The 25,898-nt window shown below is 47.4% G+C and overlaps 1 protein-coding gene across 2 annotated transcripts in view; it reads right to left on the bottom strand.

Moving 5' to 3' along the window:
• Window positions 1–24,926, bottom strand: part of LOC125438286 (TCDD inducible poly(ADP-ribose) polymerase) — a 34,375-nt gene extending 9,449 nt beyond the window's left edge. Inside the window, exons 1-2 of one of the 2 annotated variants that reach the window (XM_048506626.1) lie at window positions 24,667–24,926; window positions 21,559–22,527 (exon numbers count right to left, since the gene is read on the bottom strand). In XM_048506626.1, the coding sequence (XP_048362583.1) occupies window positions 21,559–22,463 (905 nt within the window). In that variant the 5' untranslated portion in view covers window positions 22,464–22,527; window positions 24,667–24,926. The remainder of the gene's footprint in view (window positions 1–21,558; window positions 22,528–24,666) is intronic. The other variant, XM_048506625.1, reaches the window with a different exon arrangement.
• Window positions 24,927–25,898: the final 972 nt, after the last annotated feature.

Genomic DNA, 25,898 nt, shown 5'->3' with positions numbered 1-25,898 from the left:
CGACTTTCTCCGGATGTGACATTTAAACCTCTTTGGTTTAAAAAGAGTTCTGTTTGTTAAGACATCTCCCAATCCTTCCCTTTTGGTGAAAGCATTCAATACACTGGCACACCTGTTCTCCAATTAATTAAGGAACAAAATGCACAATGTGGCCTCAGAAGATTTGGTTTAGTGTCAAGTGTTAAGAAACGCAAGCTGTACCTAGTCAGTTTTGAATTCGGCAAATGGACTGTCACACCAATTTCATACTGGGACTACCAAGAACTTTCCACACTGACGTTTTCTAAGGCATACAGGAAGTCTGATCCATGATCTTTATTTGCTTCTCAATAGCCACTGGCAACTTTTAACAGTACTGTTCTGTGCTATCCTTTTATTTAAACCATGGGGAACTGAGCTTTCAGATCAGGTTGCTTAATAGAAACCCAAATTATGGTTATAAGAGTGTTTTTGAAGAAGGTACATAGTGACCAAGCCCCATATAATATTACATGTTCTCATTTATTCAGATTTTTTTAAAAACATCATTTTTAGAAAGCCTGGAGATACATTATACTTGGTCATGTTGAGAGCTTATAAAAAACAAGCCATTTCAAAAGTTGAGATCTTACTATCTAGGATATGTTGGTTAAGTTGCTTCCAATTTGGGCTAGTTTTACAGATGTTGCTCCTACTTTGTTCAAAACACAGATGGTTCCAGAGAGTTGTTTTATTACCATACCTTCTTTTTATCGGTATAGTAAGAACTTTCCAGTGCATTAACATTCACAAGGCCAAGAGGACATTTGGTAACGTCTGTCCCCTGAATGAAATATCCTTTACTGTTTGTTTTTAAAACCTAATAAATGCTGTTGTTTTTTAAAAGTTGGTCCTACTTATCCTAGCTATAAGTATAATCACAAAAAGGGAGTTTGGCCCTTACATTATGGAACCTGAAGTGCTATCTATCACTGAACAAATGATTTCTGCCAACTTTTGTTGATAAGGCAGCAACCACAGTTTTGGGAGAACGTGGTTTGGAAAACGGCTCTTCCACTAGGAGGGAATTATTTTCGACTGCCATAGAGGCTATTGCTGGCAATGATAAGACCTGAATTGACAAAGAGCAATATGGGCTGGGGGGCTGTAGTAAGGTGGGATTAAGCTAAAAAGAAAAAGCTAGTGAGAATTCAGCCCATCATATGTGCAACTGCACATCTACTTAACTCTGCTACAAACCATGAACCAAATACTATATAAACAGCCCGACAGCATGCAAACACAATAATTCTAATAATAACCACCAGTTTTTATGGTTAGTTTTTATGTTAATCCAGCGATACCATAAACCAAATCTATTTCACAATTCCAACCAGAAAAAAAGGCAGCCGCACTAATGTGCATAAAATGAGACTTGCCTGGGATTTTTGCTGTTGTTGCTGTTACTAAGAGAGACAGTAAAGTTTGTGCCATATCTCATAATCTAATCAACCCACATCTGTGATATACATATTATCTACATCTGTGCCTATTTATATGCTGCAAAATTGCTTGAGACCTTATTGCATCCACACTGGCTTGAGAAGACAAAGTGACGGCCAGCTTAGAGCTCTTCCAAGATGAGTTATACTGTAGTTCCTGTAGTTCCAAGATGAGTTATACTGTAGTTCTTTTGTTAAATTAAATCCAAGTAAAGAGTTGAACGGCAGCAGCAAAACAATAAAATAGGCAAGATTTATCATCTTAAATTGTTATTTCAACTCCGCAATGTTTTGGAAGCCCAAGCATTCTTTTCTGCCAGCTCACTAATAACTATCTACCTGTGCCTGTCAATTTCACACCAACTCCCTGATAAACACAGATCTCTTCTAGTTTCAAAAAGGGTCCCTGCCAGCACGTTGTAGTGTTTAAGAGTGGTGGACTCTAATCTGGTGAACCAGGATCAAGTCTCCATTCCTCAACATGAGCAGCAGACTCTAATCTAGTGAACTAGGTTTGTTTCCCCGTTCCTACACATAAACCCTGCTGGCTTAACTTGGGTTAGTAACAGTTCTCTCTGAACTCTCTAAGCCCCACCTACTTCACAAGATGTCTGCTGTGGGGAGAGGAAGAGGAGTTTGTAAGCAGCTTTGAGACAAGCAGGGTATAAATCCAAACTCCTCTTTTGCTCAGATAAATAATTAGTTGTAACCGTCACAAGCAGACAAGAGAAGAGTTCCATTCTCAGTGCCACTGTAAAATTGCTTCCATAATATGACGCCACGTGGCTTTTAATATCTAAATATTAAAAAACACAGTACATTCTTGCCTTGGCAAGATTACTTTTATGCTAAGTTCAGTATGATCTGCTCATAAACCCAGCAAAGGCACTTGGAACACTGCAAACAGAAAGCACACTAAAGGTTTTATTTTTCCATTTGCTGGCAACCAGCATAGAAATAGCTGAAGTCTACATATTTTATGAAGCCACTGCGTGTTGAAGGGGATATTCAAGAATTTAATCTGACAACTGCATTAGAGAGACTTGATAAATATTGATCTGCTTGCACATTCCAAGGGAACAACTGCAGTTTTTACTGTACTCTTGCAATGTATGCTTCCATCCCCAGGGAGTTTTTTTCCACTAAAAAAATTAATAATATCGCAAGGAATGCATCATTTTATGAGGTCACCCACCATTCCAACCCATTGGAATTAAGACTTTGGGTTCAATTGCCTGCAGCAGAATTTCCCAGGCACTTTCTAGATATTAAAGGAACTTAGATAAGAGTGGCAAGAGAAAGGACTGAGAGAATGTTTTCACTAGTAAGACCTCCTGGTTTAGACAGTGGATGGGCAGATTAGTGGAACAGGCCCTACGCAGCCACTGTGAAACCAAACAAGTTATTTAACCAATTCTGGTGTTTTAGTTATTCATCTGTTTAAAGGTATAGCTCACTTCCCAGCCCACAAGAGGCCTCCCAGCTGTTTGAGGCCTAAAAGCAAACACAGAAATGCAATCTTCGAAAATCACCTATTTTGGGGTAGCCAAGGCCAACACATAGCACTTATTTTTGTGAAGAGAGCTAAATTAGGACGAGCAAGATCTGTTACAAACAGGACAGTTACTGTCAAGGCATTTAACAAATAAGACTGTTGAAGTGTAACTGAAGGGACAGAGACTGACTAACTTCTTTGGCTTGGAATTTCTTCTGAGGTGATGTTACAGTTTTGCAACGCCCCATAACACGATAACACAGGAGCCACTATCTCATCATCTGTGGTGGTGCAAGATGCAAACACCCACCCTCATCCACATCAGTAGATGCTTCCTCCATCTTATCTGGATTAAGATTATCATCGCAATGCGCACATGGATCAAAATGGGTCTTCGAGCATATGTTTTAGGCTTGTTTTGGATTTACTCCAAGAACCTGTTTTGCTAAATTGGGAAAAATGGATCTCAGGCCCAGTGTCCCTTGTTCCACTGGGGTATCCAAATTTAACTCATTTTGCTTCGGACTATATAGTTTCAGGTAATGTTTTAAAATGGATAGCATTTTAATTCATATTTTGCAGTACTGCGCATGGCTGAGAGTATTTCTGTGGAAAAGTTACTTTGAAAGACAAAAATTGCAGACAAAAAACTGCGAAGCATATTGACGTAAGTGTGGTACATCAAACTGCAGAACTGCGACATTTCTCAACAGGATGCACACTTGGATGTAAAGTTGGGCCATTCCATCGAAAGTTGGGTAGAAAGGATGCTGATGTTGTACAGGGAATTTGTTCTCTCTTACTTCAGATGGAGTGCAACTTTTGAGGAACGGTTGTTTGTTAAGAGCTGACAAGTCATGCTGGAGAAACAGGTGGATATGACATAAAAAGGGGGCTTTGTTCCAAACACACTTGCCGTTCAATCCTAAGTACGTTCCAATGAGTAAGCCCCACTGAACAGACCAGCTAGGGATGGAACAGTTAGGTCACCAGCTCCCTGTTTGCAGACATTTGATCTGGTCACACTGACCCACACTTCACGCCAGGTGACTGTTGCACGCACTATGTTAAAGGATCCTTTGAGAGAAAACGGGCCCAGAGGAAGCCTGTCTAATAGCAGGTGCTCTCACAGTCCAGTCCACGTTGTCTCTCTCTTTCCTGAACTGTATGACTTAAGACAGTGATGGTGAACCTTTTTGAGACAGAGTGCCCAAATTGCAACCCAAATCCCACTTATTTATCGCAAAGTGCCAACACGGCAATTTAACCTGAATGCTGAGGTTTTGGGCTCCCTCTTTCTCCGCCCCACCTGCTTAAGCAGGGGCCAGCCTGCTCTAGCCTCCAGCAAGTCAGGCACGCACCGCTCTGTGCCTTTCTAGCATCTCGCCCCCCCCCCCGCCCCCGGCAGCAGCCACCCGGAGCACAGGCACTAGGCCTGCCAGCCGAGTCCTCCCTGCTCACCATGGTGTGTGCACATCGTGCTCAGTGGCCCAGGCCAGCCTAGATATGTGTGTGTGTGTGTGATTTTCTGCCCTCCACATGATGAACTTTGTGTGTGCGTGCCCACAGAGAGGGCTCCGAGTGCCACTTCTGGCACCGGTGCCATAGGTTCACCATCACTGAGTTAGGATATCAAACTAGGATTGGGGGATCTGAATCTTGGGTGTCCCCACTCAGCGGTGAGGCTCACTGGAGGTTCTTAGCCAAGTCCTCTCTCAGTCTAACCTACTTCTTGGTTGTTATGAAGATAAGTTAAGGGAGAGCCACGTATGCCAGCCAGGCTGCTTGGCGGCCAGCTTGGATAAAAGTATGACAGATACGCCCTTTTAGTTGCAAGGTTCCTTCTCCCTCGCCTTGAAACCTAAGAGATCATGGTATGTGTGTGGGAAAAGAAGATAGGCAATGTAGGCCTTCTCAATTCAATCTTCCTCCTCTGGCTCCAGGCCAAAGGAAGCAAGTGGCAGGCAGGTCATTTCCATGTGGCCTACACAACTCACAGCTGGTTGATATTTCGTGACTTCCTGCTGTTCTCTGCTTCTAAGGTTCCACAACAGCTTAAATGCAGACCTCCTCCTCAGCGGGTTCGGAGAGGATCAGATCTCGAGAACCCCAGATTCTTGCAGAGACCCTCTCCTGTCCTCACTAGCCCAGACTACTTTGCTGAAAGAGCAATGATTCTTATGAATGAACTTGGGACACAGAAAAGCTGGATTGGAAGCAGCTCTTTCAGAACATATGGGGGCATCTGCAACATCTCACCACCATATGCTGGCCAGAATGCTTTTGATTCACTGGTTTCTGCAGGCCAGAAGGACACCTTGCCCCCTCCGCTGTGGTCTGGAGTTTGCAATCTCACAACCCTGACTGTGCATTGATTCATCAGCAGCGGTCAAGTGGTGTGGTGTGTACTGATAAAGAGATTGCAATTAGAGAGGAAAGGGGAGAGGGAAAAAAAGACTTGAAGCATACTTGTGCTTACTCACTCTTGGAAACTGGCGGACCAAGCACTTTGTTCCTCTTTTGCCTAACCTTCTGTGCCCTAGCAACAGTAGCTATGTATATAGGCAATACAAACCAGTTTCTCACCTAGCGCACTGCCCGGCTACAAATACAACATTTGATAGGGAATCGCTGGGAAAAGATGGGGGGTAGTACTGGGAGAGAGTTATAACCGCGTTCCGCTTTCTTTCCAAGGCATTGTAAGCAGGAGGCAGGCAACCTACGGTCCTCTAGCATCAAACTATCAGCAATACTTTAGTACCAAAATACCTGTCACATCTATGCTTCCAAGTCAGTGAACTGAGCACCAAACAGCCCAGACTTGTAATACATGACATGTCCAGCAAAACAAACAAACACACACGCTACATAAAAGTAATGAGCTCCACACTACCAATCTTTGTTTTAAAGTTTCAGGCTTCATAAAAAACATGGCATTAGTAACTACAGTAATTCTAACCTGTGGAAGTTCACAGCTGCTGTTACCGTGTTTCACCGAAAACAAGACAGTGTCTTATATTAATTTTTGCTCCCAAAGATGCACTATGTCTTATTTTTAGGGGATGTCTTATTTTTCTGTGTTCTGTTCATCAGGCATGCTTCCAAACAAAAACTTTGCTACGTCTTACTTTTGGGGGATGCCTTATATTTCACACTTCAGCAAAACCTCTACTACATCTTATTTTCCGGGGATGTCTTATATTTGGGGAAATGGTATAAGTGTAAGGAATTCCATAGACGCAGAAATAAAAGGCTTTGGGAGTAAAAGTCCATTTATTAAGACATCTTAGAAAGCTCAAGTACACGCAGTGGCAGGAATGACACTTCCCGCCAGAAGCACAGGTTATAATACCAGTCACCCCATCCCCCCTTCCTGCTTCCCATGGGAACAGAGGCTTCATCTCCCGTGCAAAGATAAAGTCTCCGCCGATGCATCTGGCCCATCGCCCGGGCTGTGGAATGCACTCAAGGTTACTTCACCATCAACATCATTGAATCCCTTACACTCTACTCTCCCTAAAAGAAGGCCCTTCCCCCCCCAGGCTTCCCATACGGAAGGCTGATTGGAAAGCATAATAATAAGGTGGGAACTGAAATGTTTTGGAATAAACCCGACTGATTTATACCCAGAGGAATAATATCCCACCCAAGAAAACTAAATATTGCAAGCGTTTGCGGTCAAAGCCCGAAGAGTCCAGGATAAGCTGGTCAATTTACGTGAGTGCGCTTAGCCATAACAATAATAGTCGGTGGGGGGGGCCTCTCCGGTAGTCCGTGCCAGACTGTCCAGGCGGGAGCCTCCCTTGAGCAACTTTCGGAATGTGGAAGACAGGATGGATATTACTAAAGAGAGTTAGGCAAATCTTAAGCGGGCAGTGACATCATTAATCACTTTAGTAATCTGAAAAGGTCCCACAAATCTCTTGCCAAGTTTGGAATATTTATTACTTGCGTCTCTGAGATTTTTTGTAGATAAATACACCCAGGAGGCCCACACGCAGAGGGAAACTCGGCCGGTGTTTATCCGCTTACCCAGTTTTGGGAGTGCTTTGCTTGTTGTAAAGGCAGTCTGGACCGGACTTCCATCCCTCGGCTAGGGATGAAATCCAGTGTTAGAAATTCTAGAGGGTCCAAAGCAGCTGCTTGGTAGGTGCTTAACGGCAGGGAAGGAGCTGCGACCAGACACAATTTCAAAGGGGTTTTCTTTGTACTACTATGAACCCGCATTGTTGTAGGGCGTACTCCATAATGGAATAGCTTCCGCACTCAATTGTCTTGGTGGTAGTTAGTTAATAACAAGTAAATACTACTCCTAGGGTTCTATTCGTTCTTCCTCGTCGCGTCACTTTGAAGCGTAGGGCGTATGAAGTGGTCAGTGACTAACAACCCCAAAAAAACGCTTTCCAGAATTTTCCTTTGGGATGAATTGGGGCCGCGTCGATTCACCTTAGCGAGCGGAGATGGAGGCGGTAAACATGTTGAATAAACAGCCGTTATAACTTAGGAGGCGGAGGGATGGAAGCACATGGAATAAAATGGGCTTGCCCAGAGAATAAGTCTACCACCACCCTGAAACCGTATTGCCATGACTTCCAGACAGAGTACTGTAATGAAATCCATGTGGAGATGACTTCCCAAGGGCGGAAGCTACCGGAGAGGAGTTTCAACAGCAGTCCATGGGCTTTCGGGATGGTTTTGGCTTCTGCACAAACTGAAAGCAGCCTTTAATGTATGCCTCAATGTCTTTAGGCGCGATGGCGCCACCAGAACTGCCAGGCGGCTAGGGTGCAGAGTTTTTCAAAAGCCAAAATGTCCAGCTGAGCGGGCATTGTGAAGCTTCAAGAACTTGCTTAAGCGGAGGCGCGGCATTTACCAAGCATTTCCCCCCCTCCGCCAAACTCCCATTCTCCAAACGCAATGGTGGGAGTCTCCTCTGGCCGCTTGGAGGCTTCCATGCAGCCCCGCCTCCTCCAATTCCACTTGGGAAAGGAGAGACAGAGACTGGGAGCGAGGGTGGAGGAGAAGCGGGCGTTGAGGTCGGGTGACAACCAAACCCCAAGCTGGGAGGGGGGTAAGAACAGTGCGTGGAATGTCTCGGGTGGTTGTAGCTCCACCCCCCTCCCAGGTGAAGGCGCTGGTGAGCGTCAAGCCAGTTTGTTGGTTTTTCCAGGGGAAAAAATAGACATGTAAAAGCGAAACGGTGAAAAGAAATCGACCCAGCGAGTTGTTTTGGCGGACATCTTGAGGGGGGTGGAAAGAGCTGCCAGGTTTTATGATCCGACCAAACTTAGGGAAGGTGTTTTAGCCCCATAGCCAATGGCGCCAAGTGGAGAGTGCTGCTTTGATGGCCTTGGTCTCCTTTGGTCTCTTACACAGTCCAGTTCAGTTCGGCACCAGAGAATCTTTTTGAACCAAATAAGCTACCGGAACCAGTCCACCATCTTTTATTTTTTCTGCAACAGGGCTGCTGGCAAGCTTTGTCCGAAGTCCACGTGAACCACAAGCGGGGAGATCGGGTCCAAAGTGCTTTAGGATAGAGTTCAGTGAAGTAGCATGAGATTTTAATAGTTGAAAGAACATTTGACATTTCTCAGACCAGAAAAGGGGGCCCAGGCTTAGTTGACAGTGGATCTTTTACCTTTAGTGCATTAAGGGGTCTGTGAGAGGGAGAAGTCAGTTCAACCAAATTGAATTATAAAATCACGATGAGAAATTAGCAAAACAAGAAACGACTGGAGTTCTTTGCGGTTGGTGGGGAGCGAATACGTGGAGGACTACTTCAATTTTAGCATAGGATCCATTGTTAAGCCCTCAGGCTGAGATCCGGGTAAACCCAAATAGTCAATGGAGGTCTGATGAAAACAGCATTTGGAGAGTTTGGCAAAGAGAGAGTTGTCAAGTAAGCTTTAATACCTCTCAGACCAATATTTCATGCTCTTCTATAGTTTGCAAGTAGTAAGTTAAAGCGGTCATCTAAGTATACAACCACTCCCCTTGCACGGTAAATCATGGAGAACTTGGATTTGATAAGGACCATAGAAGTCTCGGGGGCCCCGCCTTAACCCGAATGGCATTGGCTAAATATTCAAATTGTCCAAGCATTGCGTTAAACGCGAGTCAGGTGTTCATATCCTTCAACAATTCTGACTCTGTAACTAAGCTCTCAAGTCCAATTTAAGTAAAATGCGTCCTTTGGCCGGAGTGCATCCTAAAAGGTCCTTGATCAAAGGCAAAGGATATTTATTGGACAGGGAGACCGCATTGAGATTCCTCGATAATTCTGTACAAAGCCCGTGAAGCGACTCCATCTTTCTTTTGACAAACAAAGCAGGAGCAAGCTGTGTGTGTGTGGTATGTAACCGTGATGAACCAGCAGTAAAGCAGTTCTTATCTAAGAAGCCACCGAAGTTCCTTCTCCTCATTAGGACTCATCGCGTAGATCCCTACCCTTGGGTGGATTTAATTGCCCCTGGTTGTATGACAATTTTTACAGTCGTGTCTCTGTGGAGGTGGCAACTGTTCGCATTACACTCCTGAAAAACTCTGGCTAGATCCTGATATGCAGGTGGGATGTCAAATAGAATCGAGACAATCACTGAGGAAACCAGAGGTGTAAAAAGTGGAGGCGTTGGGTTTTCTTCCCAATTCATGTGTTCACTACAGGGAGGTCAGTGAGTCCTAGGATCCTTTCTTTCCAAAATGAATTTTGGTTCATGTAATAATAACAAGGCATGCCCAAAACTATGGAGTGTTTGGCCACTGGCTTCAAAATGAAACTAATTTTTTTCTCCCAATGAATTACATAGCGAACGGAGAGGGAACGGCTGTGTTTTGTACTGGGCGGTCCTTCGTTTCGAGGGGCTGCCGTCCATCTGGAGTGAATGGTATGGGCTTAGCCAAGGGGAATTAGATCTGGACTAAGCTCCTCTGCCACCCAAATGGGGCATTAAGCAGTGGGAGCAGCGGGAATCCCACAAGGGGCTTGAGGCTATAATGCGAGATGTGTTTGGGGTTGTGCCAGGAATGCTTGAACAGTAATGGGAGCTTGCCTTCACTCACCGATGGCCAGGAAGTCCAGACCCATGTCCATGGGGGCTGAAGAAAGGCAAACAGCTGCTTCCTCCTCCTCTGGGTCAGCCGGTCCCGCTTTAAACCCAGGCAGTGGGGAGGCTGACCTGACGTGGTGGTTTGGCCAGTGGAGTGCTGCGGAGTTAGGCCCGGTTGGTTTTGCTTCTTAGGACAGTTAGGCTAGATGACCCTGGCCCTCCGCGGTAAAGACACTGAACCAAATTAAAGCCACGGCGTTCGAAGATAGTTTCGGTAGGAGGCGGCTAGGCTTGATTTGGTGGACACAGTAGTGGTTTTAGGGCGCATGACCTCCTTGGCGAAGCCGATTCCAAAGCGAGCGCCACTTGAGACCCCAACTGGATCCAATCTGGGCAATGGTAGTGCGAGAACCCGAATTAAAAAGCTTACCGTTTCCGCGTGGTTGCTGTCCACAGCATCCGAGAAGTATTAAGCATTTCATGCGTTCAGACCAATCAAGGAGGAAGTCGAGCAGTCGCCCATCTAAATTCACGGTGGACAGAATTCTGCAAGCGGCTTTTGCCTTGCGGTTGGATGGTTTTGATGGTCTTGAATAGCTTCATTCCTCGCCTGGATCTTGGCCAGCCTCTTAAAGCTTGGAGGAATGCGGGCACTTCGTACGAGTCCCTCATGCCCTGCAAATCCGGCAATTAACGAAGGCCAGCTGCTGCCCCATCCAGGACTGAGCCGATGTCCCGTGGTTTTTTTCGCCGTTCACAGACCCGGTATAGATCATCACTAGTCTTCCAAGTGGGCATTGAGTTGCAAGATAGAGTAGGGAAGTTTGGAGGCGGTCCCATCAAAAGCAGGCTGGTATCGAGGCCGATAGTAAAATTCCCGTTCGGCGGCTCTAAGCGCTCGCTGGGAGGTGAAGCTTGCGCTTGGTTGGCGAGCAGGTTGGGCAGGCAGCTGTTATGCGGGGGGTCGGAGTCAGGCTGGCCGGTGCCGCTGGCGTTTGGGTGGCAGGACCCAGGTAATGGGCCCCTGGCACCCGGCGCTTGATCGGTAACAGCATAGACTCCAACTTCGGGGACCCCCTGGTCTTCGCTGCCTCCTTAGTTCCCTCTCCAGCGCCAGCCAGCTCCTCTCCCTTTATGCGGTCAATGCATCTTGAATTAGCATGCAAAGCAACGTTTTTCCCCGCTCTAACTTAACCAGTTCGTCCCGTTTAAGGGCTTCGGTGAAGTTCACTTTCGCGTGCGCGGAAACGCCTACAAACGCTTTCCAGGCCGCTTACCGTTAAATCCAGTCTGGACTGTTCCAGGACTTTATCATGGACTGACCGCCGATTCGTGGGCATATTGTCGCTTGAGCGCCCGTTTCCTTTAGCCGCGGGTCCAACTCTCGAAGCTGAACTTCTCTTTAAGCGTTGCTGTTCTGGGTCCCTCTGCAGGTTTTAGCTCTTGCTGCAATCTGTGCCTCGTTCCTCCTCCCATAGCTGGCGTTCACGGTTCCATGCGGCTTGGGCATCACTTGGTCGTCCCACTCTCTCCTGTATCCCCAGTCCTCTCTTTCGATGGGAGAGAAGCGGTCGGCTGGGAAGGCAGGCTTTCTTAGGACTCTTACCGCTGCGTCTGGAAGCGGGGCCACCGGAGGCACTGTGAGCCGCCGGTAGGGCCGCGGTGGCTCCCCTCGAGGCACTCTCAGGTGCTGATGGCTGGGCCGGGATTAGGGGAGTCCGATTAGAGGCGGTACGGATGCAATTCTCCCAATGGTACCGGAGTTTAGTCCGGTGTCCTTTGGGCGGAGCCCCAGTGCAATGCCCGCGGTGGTTCTTTGAGCGATCCGCAAAATAAAGAGTCCAGGAATGTCGTTTAATGGATTCCCTGGGTTTGCTGCTTATGAAAGGTGGGTCAAACCGTCTCCTCCATGACAGGTTGCATCTGAGGTTTGTAATCCACCGCTAAAGCAGGGTAGAGATGGAATCCACAGGCTCGGGATCCATGGACAGCCTAAGCGCCCCAAGCGACATGTCAAAGTCCCATGCATTAGATGCCGGGTCGCGTCCCTCGTTCCAGCGGAGTAAAGGAAGACTTCGTGCTGATACGAGGGGCGGAAAAGAGCCACCAAAGAGGCCCGTTCTCCTGCTGGTTCCTCCAGATCCAGAAGGGAAGGTCGAAGACCCTCTTTGGGGGCTAACACCGCACCTTCCTCGGGCGAGTAAAAAATTCAACCTCCATCGCAATGAACCAAGAGGGTCCACTGCACAAGAATATAGATGAATTAAGATTCCTGCCACAATGTAAGGAATTCCATAGACGCAGAAATAAAAGGCTTTGGGAGTAAAAGTCCATTTATTAAGACATCTTAGAAAGCTCAAATTTGCGCGGTGGCAGGAATGACACTTCCCGCCAGAAGCACAGGTTATAATACCAGTCACCCCATCCCCCCTTCCTGCTTCCCATGGGAACAGAGGCTTCATCTCCCGCGCAAAGATAAAGTCTCCGCCGATGCATCTGGCCCATCGCCCGGGCTGTGGAATGCACTCAAGGTTACTTCACCATCAACATCATTGAATCCCTTACAATAAGATATTCTTCATATACAGAATGCAAAGAAGATCATCCCTGAGTCCACAACACTCCATTGCAAGTAACTGGACTGCCAGTTTTCGTTACCATTCAGTACTGATTAGAGACGGCTGATGTTCAACCAGAAGGCATTTGATTGCACCAATAAAAAGATGCAGTCGCTGATGCTACAGCTGGTTCTTTGCTCTAGGCTTCCATGTGCACCTTTAGACAGTATGTTTTAGATCATCATTCCTATAGGTCACCATGATCAGCAGGATATACATGTTATACTATGTATAACCTGCTGTGCACCCTGACCTGGATAGCCCCAGGCTAGCCTAATCTCATCAGATCTCAGAAGCTAAGCAGGGTCAGCCAGGGTTAGTATTTGGATATGCAACTTCCAAGGAATACCAGGGTTGTGACGTGGAGGCAGGAAGTAGCAAACCAATTCCAAACATCTCTTGCTGTGGAAAACCTACGGGGTCACCATAAGTCAGCTGTGACTTGATGGCTCACATACACACACACAGGCTTGATTTAAAAGCCAGATTTTATTTAAGAGATGCACACACCCACTATTTTGCAAATCCAAGGTAGAAACTAGTTACTAAGATAAGACATAATCACAATACAAAGCAATAAAATAAATGGTACTCTCAGAACCACCCTAAAGATTAGCTAGTGGAAGCTTGAGGTCCAGTTTTACACTTCTGTGCTCACCTTCCTCTAGCCCAGTGATGGCGAACCTTTTTGAGACCGAGTGCCCAAATTGCAACCCAAAACCCATTTATTTATCGCAAAGTGCCAACACAGCAATTTAACCTGAATCCTGAGGTTTTAGTTTAAAAAAAACGGTTGGCTCCAAGGCGTGCGTTACTCAGGAGTAAGCTTGGTGGTAGTCGGTGGCTTTGCTTTGAAGCAACCATGCAACTCTTCCAATGGGTGAATCACGACCCTAGGAGGGTTTACTCAGAAGCAAGCCCCATAGCCAGTAACCGAGCTTACTCCCAGGAAAGGATCATGCTTTAGTTCTTCACATGAAAATCAGTGGGGTTTAACAGCACTTAACAGGGTTACCTACGCTGCTTCCCCAAAACTAGATCTTAGGTTTAATGCTATTAATTGAGCCCAGCTGTCCAAGCCAGCCTAGATGTGTGGGGGGGGGCACTCTGTGCGTGCCCACAGAGAGGGCTCTGAGTGCCACCTCTGGCACCCGTGCCATAGGTTCGCCACCACTGCTCTAGCCTCCTTTTTTACATGCTGCCTAGACTTGAGGTTCTCCAGGTGATAGGAAGAGATCTCCCAGAATAACAACTGATCCCCAGGTTACACAGATCAATTCTCAAATGGCTAGTTTGGAAGGTGGATTCTAAGGGATCATACCCCACTGAGGTCCTGACCCAAACTCCACAATCTCCAGGCCTCCATCTGCAAAGCCTCTAGAAACCTCCTAATCCAGATTTGGCAGCTTTAAAATTGCCGCATCCCCCATAGCAGATTTCAGCTACCACAAATGATCTCAGATAGGCGAAGTCTTTGGAGAGTTGCATGCAGATAAACTGAAGCTCAGGAAAGATCCACGGACCCTTTTGTTAAGTCAGAACGCCTCTCCTTTCAATGCTACTAGGCTGTTTTGCATTTAACCATACGAAACATCTGCCATCCCATACAGCCTGACTCTTGGATTAAGCAGACTGACTGGAAATTATTATGCTTTAAAAAGCAGTAAAATGTAATCAGCAAGCATGCTATTCAGTCTGCTTGGGTGGAGAGCTCTTTATAATGGTTCAATTAAATTGCTGGGTTTACCTATAGTTTCCCATTCAAAACACATGCTGTATTTCAGGGAACAAGCTGACCTAGACCTGAAACCAGGTGACAGCTGCTTCCTCAGGTCTTATCTACATAGTAACAGGAATTAAGAAGAGCCCGAGCCCTGTTGAGAATTCATGCGACTCCTCTACAGGTGCCTCTCTCAACTTCCCTAGATCTGCACAGCAGATAAAAGCAATTAATTTTGTTTCATATGGAAATGGAGGGCATAAAGGGGAGCCAGAAATCTGCTGAAACACATCAGCAATCTTTTCACAATCACAGCGCTTAGAGGGGAAAAAATTCAGAAAGCAAAGATCTTAAGAGTCTCCCAGCTAAGTGAATTTTGAGAACAGCCAAGCTAGTCAATCACAAGAAGGATACTTTCTTTTGGTAAAAACACAACAACATATAAATGGGTTTTCCCCTTTGCAGAAACACCTGGGGAAGTCACATTGGGACTATTGGGGGGGGGGGGGAAAGAGGGAGAGAGAGAGGACAGCAACTCTGAAGTCCAGAAAGGTGTTGGAAGAAGTGAAAAACTTGCATACAACTCTAGAATTTTTAAAGCATTCCTAACAGGATTTAAGTGTACACTTCCATACTTTAAAGCCCAAAATGTATAGGAGGAAGACATTTCTGGTAGTGCAGGCAATGCCACATGGACAGAGGGGAGGTTAAATGAAAGACAATTCCACTCAGCTTCTTCAATCTGATGGCCCTTTACAGAGATAGTCTACTGTGAACAGGACACCCTTTCTGAGAATGCTTGTGGCTAAGTGTCACAGTCTGAACACAAGTGTCTGTCTGCATTTTATGTTGCCAGAAAATGGAATTACTACATTTGGCTATGAAAAGCTTACTAGCACAAGGCCTCTGAAGGCCCAGTTATGGAGTAACAAATTATTTATGGGCCACTCACAATAAGGCAGAAAAGTCCCAAGCGGGGAGAGAACATGTTCTTTTTCTGTGTAAAGACAAAGTAGCCTAATTCAACAAGGGGCGTGCAGGTCTAGAACTGGTGCCCCCAATCCTTCTGAACCTGCGGTTACTTTGGGAAGTCAGTGCACCATGACAAGATAGCTGCCACACAGAAGGGCTGAGGGAAAGGACCCTTACAAAGTGGCAGCCACAGGGATTGGGCCCAGTCAAAAAACCCTTAGAACAGGGGTGGGCAATTATTTTTTCCATGGGGCCGCATAAGAAACAGAAAATATTGTGGAGGGCCAGGCCAAAAGGCAGGGGGGCGAGGCGCTTTTGAAAGCCCCGCAGAAGCCGGCAGCCAAGGCAACCGGCTTCTGTGGGGCTTTCAAAGGCACCTTGCTCCCCAGCACAGCAGGGGGGCCAGTCAGGGTCATCCGGCAGGCCGGATGTGGCCCGCGGGCCGTATAATGCCCAGGTCTGCCTTAGAATTTCAAACAGTTCTAAGCATCTTCCTGTGATGGAGGGTGTCATTTCCCTGCATCAAAGGTGGAGCCTTCCAGGCTGTTCTGAAGCAACTCCAATGGTGTGGAAGAAACCTAGGACTAGCTCTTTGCTTTGGAGAAGACACAAATGGATACCAGGAAACACATCAGTTAATGCCATAGGCACTGTGTTAAGGAACAGTCGCCTAGACTTCTGCGCCATATGCTCCACAGATAGCTTGAAAACTTATGTTTTTGGAACCTGCTGATGGACCCAGGCCACGTGAATGAGTAATCGCTGACCTACACAAGCAGAGATAGAAGAAATAAAAGTATATTTGGCTGCAAGCTAAACAGTAGTGACTGATGTTATGAACTTTCCTGACAATATCCAGAAGGCAATTCAGCAAGATCTCTTCTTGTAAACACACTATGGAAACAAGTGAGTCCCATATGAGTTTATACACCTGCTCAACTTCTATTATTGTCGTAGGGCTCAAAATGAAAAGGGAACAAAACCCTGAAGTAAAGAGAAGAGAAAAAGAAGGAGTTACATATATCCTCCACAAATATATACGTACATAACTTTAGAACACTTCAGCGGCAAGATCTTAAACATGAACTATTTGTAGACCACGGAGTCGGCATTCCTTAGTAACCAGCTGGGCCAGAGGCCCAGAACTGTGAACTTATTGGAAGGACAGAACAATGAAGATATTATGGCTGCAGAATGCAATGATGGGTCACTGTGCCACGCAAGCTACACTCAAAGCAAAGGAGAAATAAACAGCTACCCCCTGTTGGTTGCCATCCAAAGCTGACTTCTGTTTGTCTACTCTTGACTTGTCCCGACTGCTAGTACTTGGTTTTCCTTCTTGCATACAGTCTTATACAGATAGACCTCTGAAACTAGTCTGACCAAAAGAGGTGAATGGCTTTAGGCCAAATAAGAGTGGTAACCATGCAAACCAGGCACCTCAACATACTCAAATCATTCATAGCAGCATGTTGGGATTGGATGTCCCATGCTTCTTGTTGCCAGGAATAGCCCTGCCTTGCAAGAAAAGGAAAACCCAGGTTGCAGCGACCACTAGCTCACCATAAAGAGTTGCATAGGACCAAGGCAATTCCATGTCCGAAAGCCCAGAATTTGAAACTATTTTGACAGAAGTACGACAACTTGGCACACAGAAGGTATGTCCAAGCATTCCTGGACCTTCTACAAAACTTCTACAAAGATGTTGCTTCATAAGAGTTTGTCCAGTCACCAAACTCCAAATAGTTAAGGCCTGTAAGTATTCGTAAGACTTAATAAAAAAGGCTGAAGATAAATGAAGCAAATTAAGGTGTGTGGGAGAAGAAAGCAACAACAACAACAACAAAGGGGGGACTATAATCTTCACAGCTGAAAGCATTTGGAAGTTGGAATCTTCACCCACTCCAGAAGACAACTTTGGGTAGTTTGCTGGAGAGGACCAAACCCACTAGGAGGAAGAACCTGTCATGTATTCCTCCCAACACAGAATAAAGGGGACATACATAGTCCTTTCATGAGACCTTAGGATGAGTCACGGCTCACTAGAGCCCCCAGATGATTGATGGCTTCTGGAGGTTGAATTCTTAAGTTTCAGTTGGATTAATGTTTTACTGAATTTAAGAAGCATCTACACACCATGAGAAACTTCACCAGGCCTCATGTATTTGCCAGCTTCACTTAAAGTCAGAACTGTATACATTCTCAACAGCTGCAACACTGCTCCAGTGTTCCCCCACACACACTTGTACAAAGTTCCCCATGACTGAATAGAACAAATATACAATTCTGAGTTCCTAAGCACATGTAGTCACATCTACTTGGACCCTTCCGACAAGGGTTTTTAAACAAACAAGTGCACCTCCACTTGGTTTAAAATTTATTATCCCACTTATCTGGAAATCTGATCATTATTCAGCTATGTTTTAGTACAATGCTATAAGATGTTCACTATGGTATAGATTTTATGAGGAGTCTATCTGGAAGCAAGGCAAATGCCTTTCTACAGAATGTTTAACTCCGGGGATAGGGCGGGATATAAATCCAATAAAATAAATAAACCAGACAGGAACTCCAGAGATGGAGGTGACAGACCATTGCAGTGAATTGCTGTATAGAGTTACTCCAGCTTTACCCCACTGAAATCAACAGGCTTTGACTGGAAGAACATTGTACAGATAGGCACAGTTAAGTGTTGTAGAACAACACAACAGAAAATGCTGCATCTTAGGATCAAATTAAATATCAAAGTTTCCCTACAAGGAAAGAATTTCTTCTCAGGGAATGCATGATAACTACATGCATGGTGAAGACCTTGTAACATATATCCAAGTGTGGCTTTTTTCCTTTCTCCTGAGCACAAGTTCTTCTTCTTGTGTAAGAGAAGTTGAACATCTGATGTGGTGTTTTTGTTTGCAACCAAGCCTGCGCAGTTGCGTCAACAACCACATCCTGTCATTGGAATAAGCCCACTGCATTTAAATGAGACCTTACTCAGAGGTAAAACCACCTGTGCATGGACGTAGAACTTGAGATCCTGACATGCAGGAAAAGAGACATACATTCCGTCTTTCCCCTCCCTTCTGGTACTGGCTGACTTTTAAAACCAAAAACCAAACCAAAGCTCTTTAAAAAAACACCAAAAAAGTTGCTAGTTGAATCATTTATCAGGTGTACTGTAGCCCACAGTGCATACCCGAGACTAGGGATACGACAAAAGCCATCAGGAACCACATCAGTAGATTCTCCAGATCTCAGCTATCTGTGACAGATGTTCACTCAGCATCTTCCAAATGTCAGGGGGCGAGGGAAAAAAAGATTCCATGACATCCTCAGGCAACTATTCAGTCAACCAGCTGTTCCAGCTATTATATGCCTCCTTTCCCTCCCCCCAGCTTAAAAAAAAGCCCTCCTCTATATCGCTGCAACTGAAACCACAGCTCCCACTGCCAGATACAAACATGGTGCCATGAGATTCCCTTTGCCATCTTTGCTCAGTTGGCCATCCTCAATTCTGTTCACCAGCCTGTCAGACTAGTGCTCAGCTGCACAAGGAGGTCAAGCAGTGACTCAGAAGGCAACCAAGAGATAAGTGCGCAGTGCTACATCCCTTGTGATGTCACAGAGAATTTCAGGACACAGCTTTTGGGGAGTTCATGCAATGCAGCTATTTGGCGTCGCTAGACGTCCTCGGCTTGTGCCAACTGTCTACCCAAGGGGACACATGACTTCAAGTCTTTGCAACAGTTGCTTACTTAACGTTGTTAGATGCAAACAAACGCATAAGGAATTGGGGAAAAGTGTACGTTGTGCATTCGCATTTCGGAGCCAATGAACTGTCTGTTCTGCACCAATGCCCAATTCTAAGGGGGGGAGGGAGAAGAATGTGGGCAATCGCAGCCCCCAGAACAGCACAGCTGCTTTGACAGGAAAATGGCAGTCGTAGCAGAAGAAAACACATTTGGGGAAAAAATAAGCTGAAGCTCGTTTAGCTCGAGGGGGTTTCTCTTGGCATCCTCTGCCAACTGGCTAGAAAGAGACATTCCATGTTTCTTTCAGCATGAGGGGGAGGGGAAAAATCCTGATTCTTTGACCCCCACTCGCCTGCACACACACACCCTATCCAACAATTGGCACACAAAGAGAGGAATCCAAGCAATGTTTACCTTCCGTTTCCAAACACGCCCCATGCCTGTCACTCCTCAAACCTGTGGGGTGACTGCCCCTCCCAGTGGATATTTAGCAGTTACTGGGTCATTCATTAACTCTATAGAGTTATGAACATCCTGGGACTGCCTTGACCCTGGAGACCCGCAAAGGGACCCCCCCCCCTTTACTGCACTGGCAAAGAGCTGTTTGTGCCAATAACCCTCTCCATGGGAATAAACTGGGCTTTTGATTATGCACTGCTACAACTGGAGAGAGTAGCAGGGCATAATCTAAGTGAAACACACAGTTGTATCACTTAATATGGATTTGTTAACCCTTCACTGTCACTGCAACACACCATGAGCAGGAGAGCCAGCGTGGTGCCGTGGTTAAGAGCAGGTGGATTCTAATCTGGAGAACTGGGTTTGATCCCCCACTCCTCCACCTGAGTGGCAGAGGCTTATCTGGTGAACCAGAAGTGTTTCGGCACTCCTACATTCCTACTGCTTGGACTAGTCACAGTTCTTTGAAACTGTCTCAGCCCCACCTACCTCACAAGGTGTCTGTTGTGGGGAGAGGAAGGGAGTTTGTAAGCCACCTTGAGTCTCCTTTCAGGAGAGAAAGGTGGGATATTAATCCAAACTCAATTTCTTCTTTTCCACACAGAGTTTATTTTAGCAGTGAAAAGCGTGGGAACTAGAGAGCAGATACTCTGGGGAAATCAGTGAGATTTAATGGTTAGAGGATCAGACTAGGATCTGGAAGACCCTGATTTGAATCCTCGTTTCGTTATGGAAGTTTGCTAGGTGACTGTGGGCTAGCTATATGCTGTCAGGCTGGCTTACCTGACAGGGTTGTTGTGAGTATAACTTGGAGAATGGTGTAAGTAGCCTTGGTTTGGAGAAAGCCAAGGTATAAACTAAGTGAATAAATACAATTATTCAAAGCCTAGTGTGAAAGGTCTGTTCTATTTATGCAATGGTTTGTTCACATAACTGAGCAAACTTTAACACCACCAAGGTTTTAACAAGTGACTACCAAACATACACACCACACCAGCCTTTTCCCATTGCCTTCCCTTAATCCTGTCCCCACAATTTGTCAGAAACAGGAGATGTAGCTCAGTAGGAGAGCTTGGCATACAGAAGGTCCTGGGTTCAATCCCCTGCCTCTCCAGTTAAAAAAAATCCAACAGGAAGAAGAAAAGTTTGGATTTATACCCCGCCTTTCTTGCCTGTAAGAAGACTCAAGGTGGCTTACAAACTCCTTCCCTTCCTCTCCCCAGAACGGACACCTTGTGAAACAAGTAGGGCTGAAAGAGTTCTGAGAGAACTGTGACTAGTTCCAAGGTCACCCAGCAGGATTCACGTGTAGGAGTGGGGTACCAAACCCAGTTGTATCCAGATTAGAGTCCATCACTCCTAACTACTGCACCACGCTGGCTCTCGAGAGCTCTGCCTGAGACCCTGGAGAGCTGCTGCAGACAATACTGACCTGGATGGACCCATGGTCTGATGCAGCATAAGGCAGAGTCAGAGGCACATATGTCATGTTACACATTAACCCAGGGGATCCAGCCTTTATCTTCAAAACACTCAAAAGCAGGCTACTGCAGTACTGTAAACACCCCCACCCCCAAATTAGCTGGGCAGCTTTCATTAATATCAACCTAGTTTGGCCCTGGATATCCCATGAATGAAGCAACACCCGGCATCAAGGCTCGACTTGGCTTCTTCTAGCCAACCACTGTCAAAAATTCCTGCCAACAAGTCTAACTGGGACGGAAGTCAAAAGCCTGGAGATTACATCAATCAGCACAACTCAGTTGCCTCCCACTGCAATTGTTTCAGCGATTTCTAGCACAGGTTTTATATTTGCAGAATTATTTCTTTTTTACTTGGTTGGTTCAGGTCTGTTTGATAGTGAGCAGATATTCTGGAATAGAAGGGAAAGCCCTCCCTGAAGATTTGCTACCTGTAGACAATAGGGCAAAGATCCAGCGCCAGGTAAGAGGAAAGATGCAAAAATATGGACCTTGGAGAAACATGGTTTCATCCCGAGGGTAATTAGATTTCCAATCCCACCTTGGTCCCTCACTTACCGATATCTGACTTTGATCTTGTCGTTGTCTGGATTGCAGTAGAGTCTTTCCAGATGTTCCTGCGAGTCATTGGTCACGCTCTGCCACATTTGGCTAGTGGTCCTCCTGACCTGCCAGTGATAGGGCAGGACCGTGTGATGCTGGGGACAGTCGCTACCCAAACCACAAACCCCTTGTAGAAAATCCACACAGATGTCAACCTCGTCCTTCTGGTGGGTGTGATATTGCAGCTGGTTCAGCAGTTCAAACACCAGGTCAAGAGAAGCCTCCTCACTTTTGTTCTGGAAGAGTCCAGCTCCAAACCCATCAGCAGGCTTTGAGTCACACGGGGCCAGGGAGATGTTACTGCCCTGCAGCACCCCTGGAGGGTAGCCTTCAAGTATCTTCTCAGGGCTGGAAAGAAAGGCAGCAGCATCACTGGAGACAGCATGCAAAGAGCGGTCCTGGAACGGCTCAGTAACAGGAGAGGTGACAGGCGGGAAGACCTGCTCCCCAGCCTGGACGTCCTGTTCAGAATGTCCATTGGATATCTGTCCCTGAACATCGGGAGCTCCCGACAGCAACATGGCTATGCTGTTTTCTGGTTGTGGACATGGGGCAGCGACGCCCACAGTCTTTTGGGAAACAGGTTCACACAAGTTGCCATGACCACCGTTCTGCCCCCGTGGCACAAAGATTCCATCTAGGGTACCAGCCCCTAGCAAACTGGTGAAGATGGGCCGCAAAGCCCTCAGCGTGTCCGTGTCCAGCCTCTTCTGCCCTTGCTGCTTTTTTTTAAAGCAAGGTTTGATGGGCGGGATCTTCTCAGGAATCCTCAGCGGTGGAGCAAAGACTTCGGGAGGTGAGCACTGCATCTCCTGGCAGTGGGGCTCCGGCGCGACGCACACAGGCTGCTCCATCTCCATTGGCTTCCAAGTTGCCTCCTCCCCACTTCCGCTTTGCAAGTTGCTACAGCTAGCCTAGAGCAAGAGAGGGGGAGAAATGGCCATTAATCTTTCCGGTTACACAAGGCTGACATACAATAAACCCACTTCCCCCCTCCTCCACACCTACACACAGAGGAGCAACCCCCACTTCCCCTCTTACTGGTTTTGTGGGTAGCCCCAAAGCACATGAGGTCAGCTACAACCCACATTTATTAGTTCCCAGAAGAAACATTCAAGCCTTTTCTCACACATACAGCATGATAAGACGCCTCTTCTTATGTTTCCATCCACTGAACTGGATCCTTGCAGTCCTCCGTACGCATACATGCACACAGACACACAGACACACCTTAGTTGCTCATATTCTCTTGATGTCACTGGGTTCATCACTCCCTCCCCCACACACAATGTCCTTCGTACCCACTGGATTCTCTCTCACTGTCCAAAACTAACCATGCTGCCCAAAACAGAAGGAGCATATGAGCATATGAGCAGGTGGCACCTGTCCACTACACAAGCCTGGTGCAGTGATTAAGAGCAGGTGGATTCTAATCTGGAGAACCAGGTTTGATTCCCCACTCCCCACCTGAGTGGCAGAGGCTTATCTGGTAGACCAGATGTGTTTCTGCACTCCTACATTCCTGCTGGGTGACCTTGGGCTAGTCACAGTTCTTCTGAACTCTCTCAGCCCCACCTGCCTCTCAAGGTGTCTGTTGTTGAGAGAGGAAGGGAAAGGATCTTGTAAGCCACCTTGAGTCTCCTAAATCCAAATTCTTCAAAGAGGCTCAAACTAGGTCGTGAATTAGGAAGTTTCAGGCAACAGGTTCTTTAAATAAAAGTTGGAGCCCAGCCAACGCAGACATGACTTGGCGAGTCTCAGAACTGCTTAGTCACCCCTCCTTTCAAGCCTTAAAAAAAAAGTTTCGCATTTCCACATGCCCTCTGTCATTCATTTAGTCAGACTCACGCACCCAACTCAGCGGCTCCCAAGTGTCTCAACACATGAACTAGCCTGCCCCCTACAGGCCTAGTTAGCTTCTGCAGCGCTCTAGAGGAGCAGACAGGAGAGGCAAACTTGGGTGTGAGGCTGCTTCCTAAATGCACCCCCCCCCCAAAAAAAAATACCATCCTAAGGGGCAAATTATACATCCTGTAAGGGGGCATAAGATCATTCAGACAGAAGGATGACTCGTTCCAGGAGGGAACAGCATCACCAGTTCCTAAGTCACATTCCAGACATTCATCATGCATCACGCTTCCTGAAACTGGTGTCATGCCACAGCCACGCTGGAGGAAAACAAGGCATGAAAAGTGGACTTTCGGAGGGGGGATGCAACCTGCTCAAGGCATTTTTCATCCTTCCCTCCACCCCCGGCACTCTTACAGCACACAATTATGTGCAAAGTGAGGGTTTCTGGTCCAGGTTAGTAGGTGTGAGAACAAAACCCTGCTCCGCTTCAATTCATGTAGGGGGACCTTTCCTTCACAGCACAGAACACACCTAAGGGATAGTCGTCTTTGGACTAAAACTCTCAAAGCAGTCCGATTTCATACAGAACTTGAGTTTCCACTCCGGGAGAGGCGCAGCTGCGGGGTGAGGTCGGCCTGGACAGCCCGCAACTTTCCATTCCTGCCGACAATCATCATAAGCCTCCACCCCGCCCGGTGCTGCGCCTTCCAGCTGACTGCAGTTCCTCCTTTGGAGAAGGGCAGCCAGACCCATAGCGGCAGGGCACGCGCCCTGCGAAGCCAGCCTTTTCCAGCTCCGTGAGGCTTGCCGCAAAGTAAACGCGCTTAGGGACAGCGGATGCACTCGAAAAGCGCCTCCGCTTGGTGCATTTGCCTTCCAGATCCAAAAGAGATTTTCTCTGGAAGCAATACGGAGCGCCAAGAGACTTGCCACAAAGCCGACCGACACAAAGGGGGGGGGGGGGAGAGACCCCTCTCTCGAAGGGAAGCCCGGCTTGCTCCGAGGCATGTTGGCTCCATCGAACACAACGGGGTCTTACTCCCGGTGAAGCGCGCCCGAGGGAGGAAAGGCGCTGCAAAATAATAACAGCAACGATAACAATAAAGACAGTAATAATATAACCCCCCCCCCCCCGGCCTTCGGTTTCATTCATGCACTCTTTCCAATCCTCTGCAAAGAGACGAGAACTCGAGCGTAAGCGCCGGGAAGTTACCCGAGAGCTGCAAAGACGCGCGCCGTTCCAACAATGCGAAGCAGAGCCCGGGAGGGTCTGGGGATCCGCCGCCGAGCTGACAATGGAGAGCAACGAAGCCCGGAGCCGAGGGGCGCTCACGGACCTCCGCCGGCCGTCCCCGCTTGCCGCTCCGCCCGGGACGAAGCATCCATCTCCCGCTCTCCACCGCCAAACCGCTCACACGTTCCGCGGGTGCGCTTTTAAATACGGCTTCCTGAAACGCTCCGGGCCAGCAGCTGCACGATTCGGGGCGGAGCTCAGCTGGGCCAGGCGCCCGGGCTCGGGGCAGGCTCAGCCGCGGCGTTCCCAGGCAAGCTCCGCCTCCCTTTTACCACCCAAGCCAGGAAGGCCTGGAGGCAGGAGGGCGCGCCGCGGGAGGATTTGCATAGTTTGGAGTCGGCGCTTTGCACGCGGCTTGGGAAAGAATGGCCCGGCTGCTTTCTTTTTGTAATACCCACCGCTTGCAAAGGGAGGGGGGCACCTTGCCCTGCAGACAGCGGGACTGACATTATTGCGGGGGGGGGGGGGGGGGTATTTCTGATGGTAGTTTCGGAAAACGGGAAAAGAAAACAAAAGTTCTCGGCTCTTTCTGACTCGCCCCGAGTTTTACGGTAATCCGGAGTGGTCTTGACACAAACAAGCCAGGAAATGGAGTGAGGACGGGGCAGATCTGGGAATTGAACAATGCGAGCAGCACCAACCCCAGGGAGAATTTCGGGTAAAACGAGAGCCGCGTCAGTTTCTGTCTTGGGCTGGGAGGGAGGAAATAGCAACCGGAGAGCTACGGGGAACGGGGAGAGACAGCGGTGGTGCTATTTATTGCAGCTGATCAGGAAATGAAGCCTCCCCCCGCGCGGTTTTGAGATTATTTTAAAATAGAGATGAGTGAGAAACTCGGGCCAAAGTGGGTGGGAACGAAAGTCGAAGCGGCCCGGCGACCTCCGCGGAGCAGCTTGATGCCGTGCGGGGAGGAAGAAGTGCGTGAGAAAGGCACCCGGTTTCCCGGCGCCTTTGGCACCCTCGCACGCGCTGGGGTGCGGTGAGTGGGCGCAGCCGCAGCGTGGCCCTGCGAGGAGTTAAGTGGCCGCTTCCTCCCTCCCTCCCTCCTCCCCCCCACCCTGCCCGTCTCACGCGAGTGATCTCGACCTTGCGGGGTTGTTTTGCTTTGCAATTGCCTAGCGGCCTGGCACCTGTATTTCCCTCGCCTTTG

This window comes from Sphaerodactylus townsendi, linkage group LG08 (genome assembly GCF_021028975.2).
Source record: "Sphaerodactylus townsendi isolate TG3544 linkage group LG08, MPM_Stown_v2.3, whole genome shotgun sequence".
In the NCBI taxonomy this organism is placed as follows: domain Eukaryota; kingdom Metazoa; phylum Chordata; class Lepidosauria; order Squamata; family Sphaerodactylidae; genus Sphaerodactylus; species Sphaerodactylus townsendi.
Note: the sequence above shows the minus strand (reverse complement) of the source record. Positions and strands in the feature narration are given on the sequence as shown.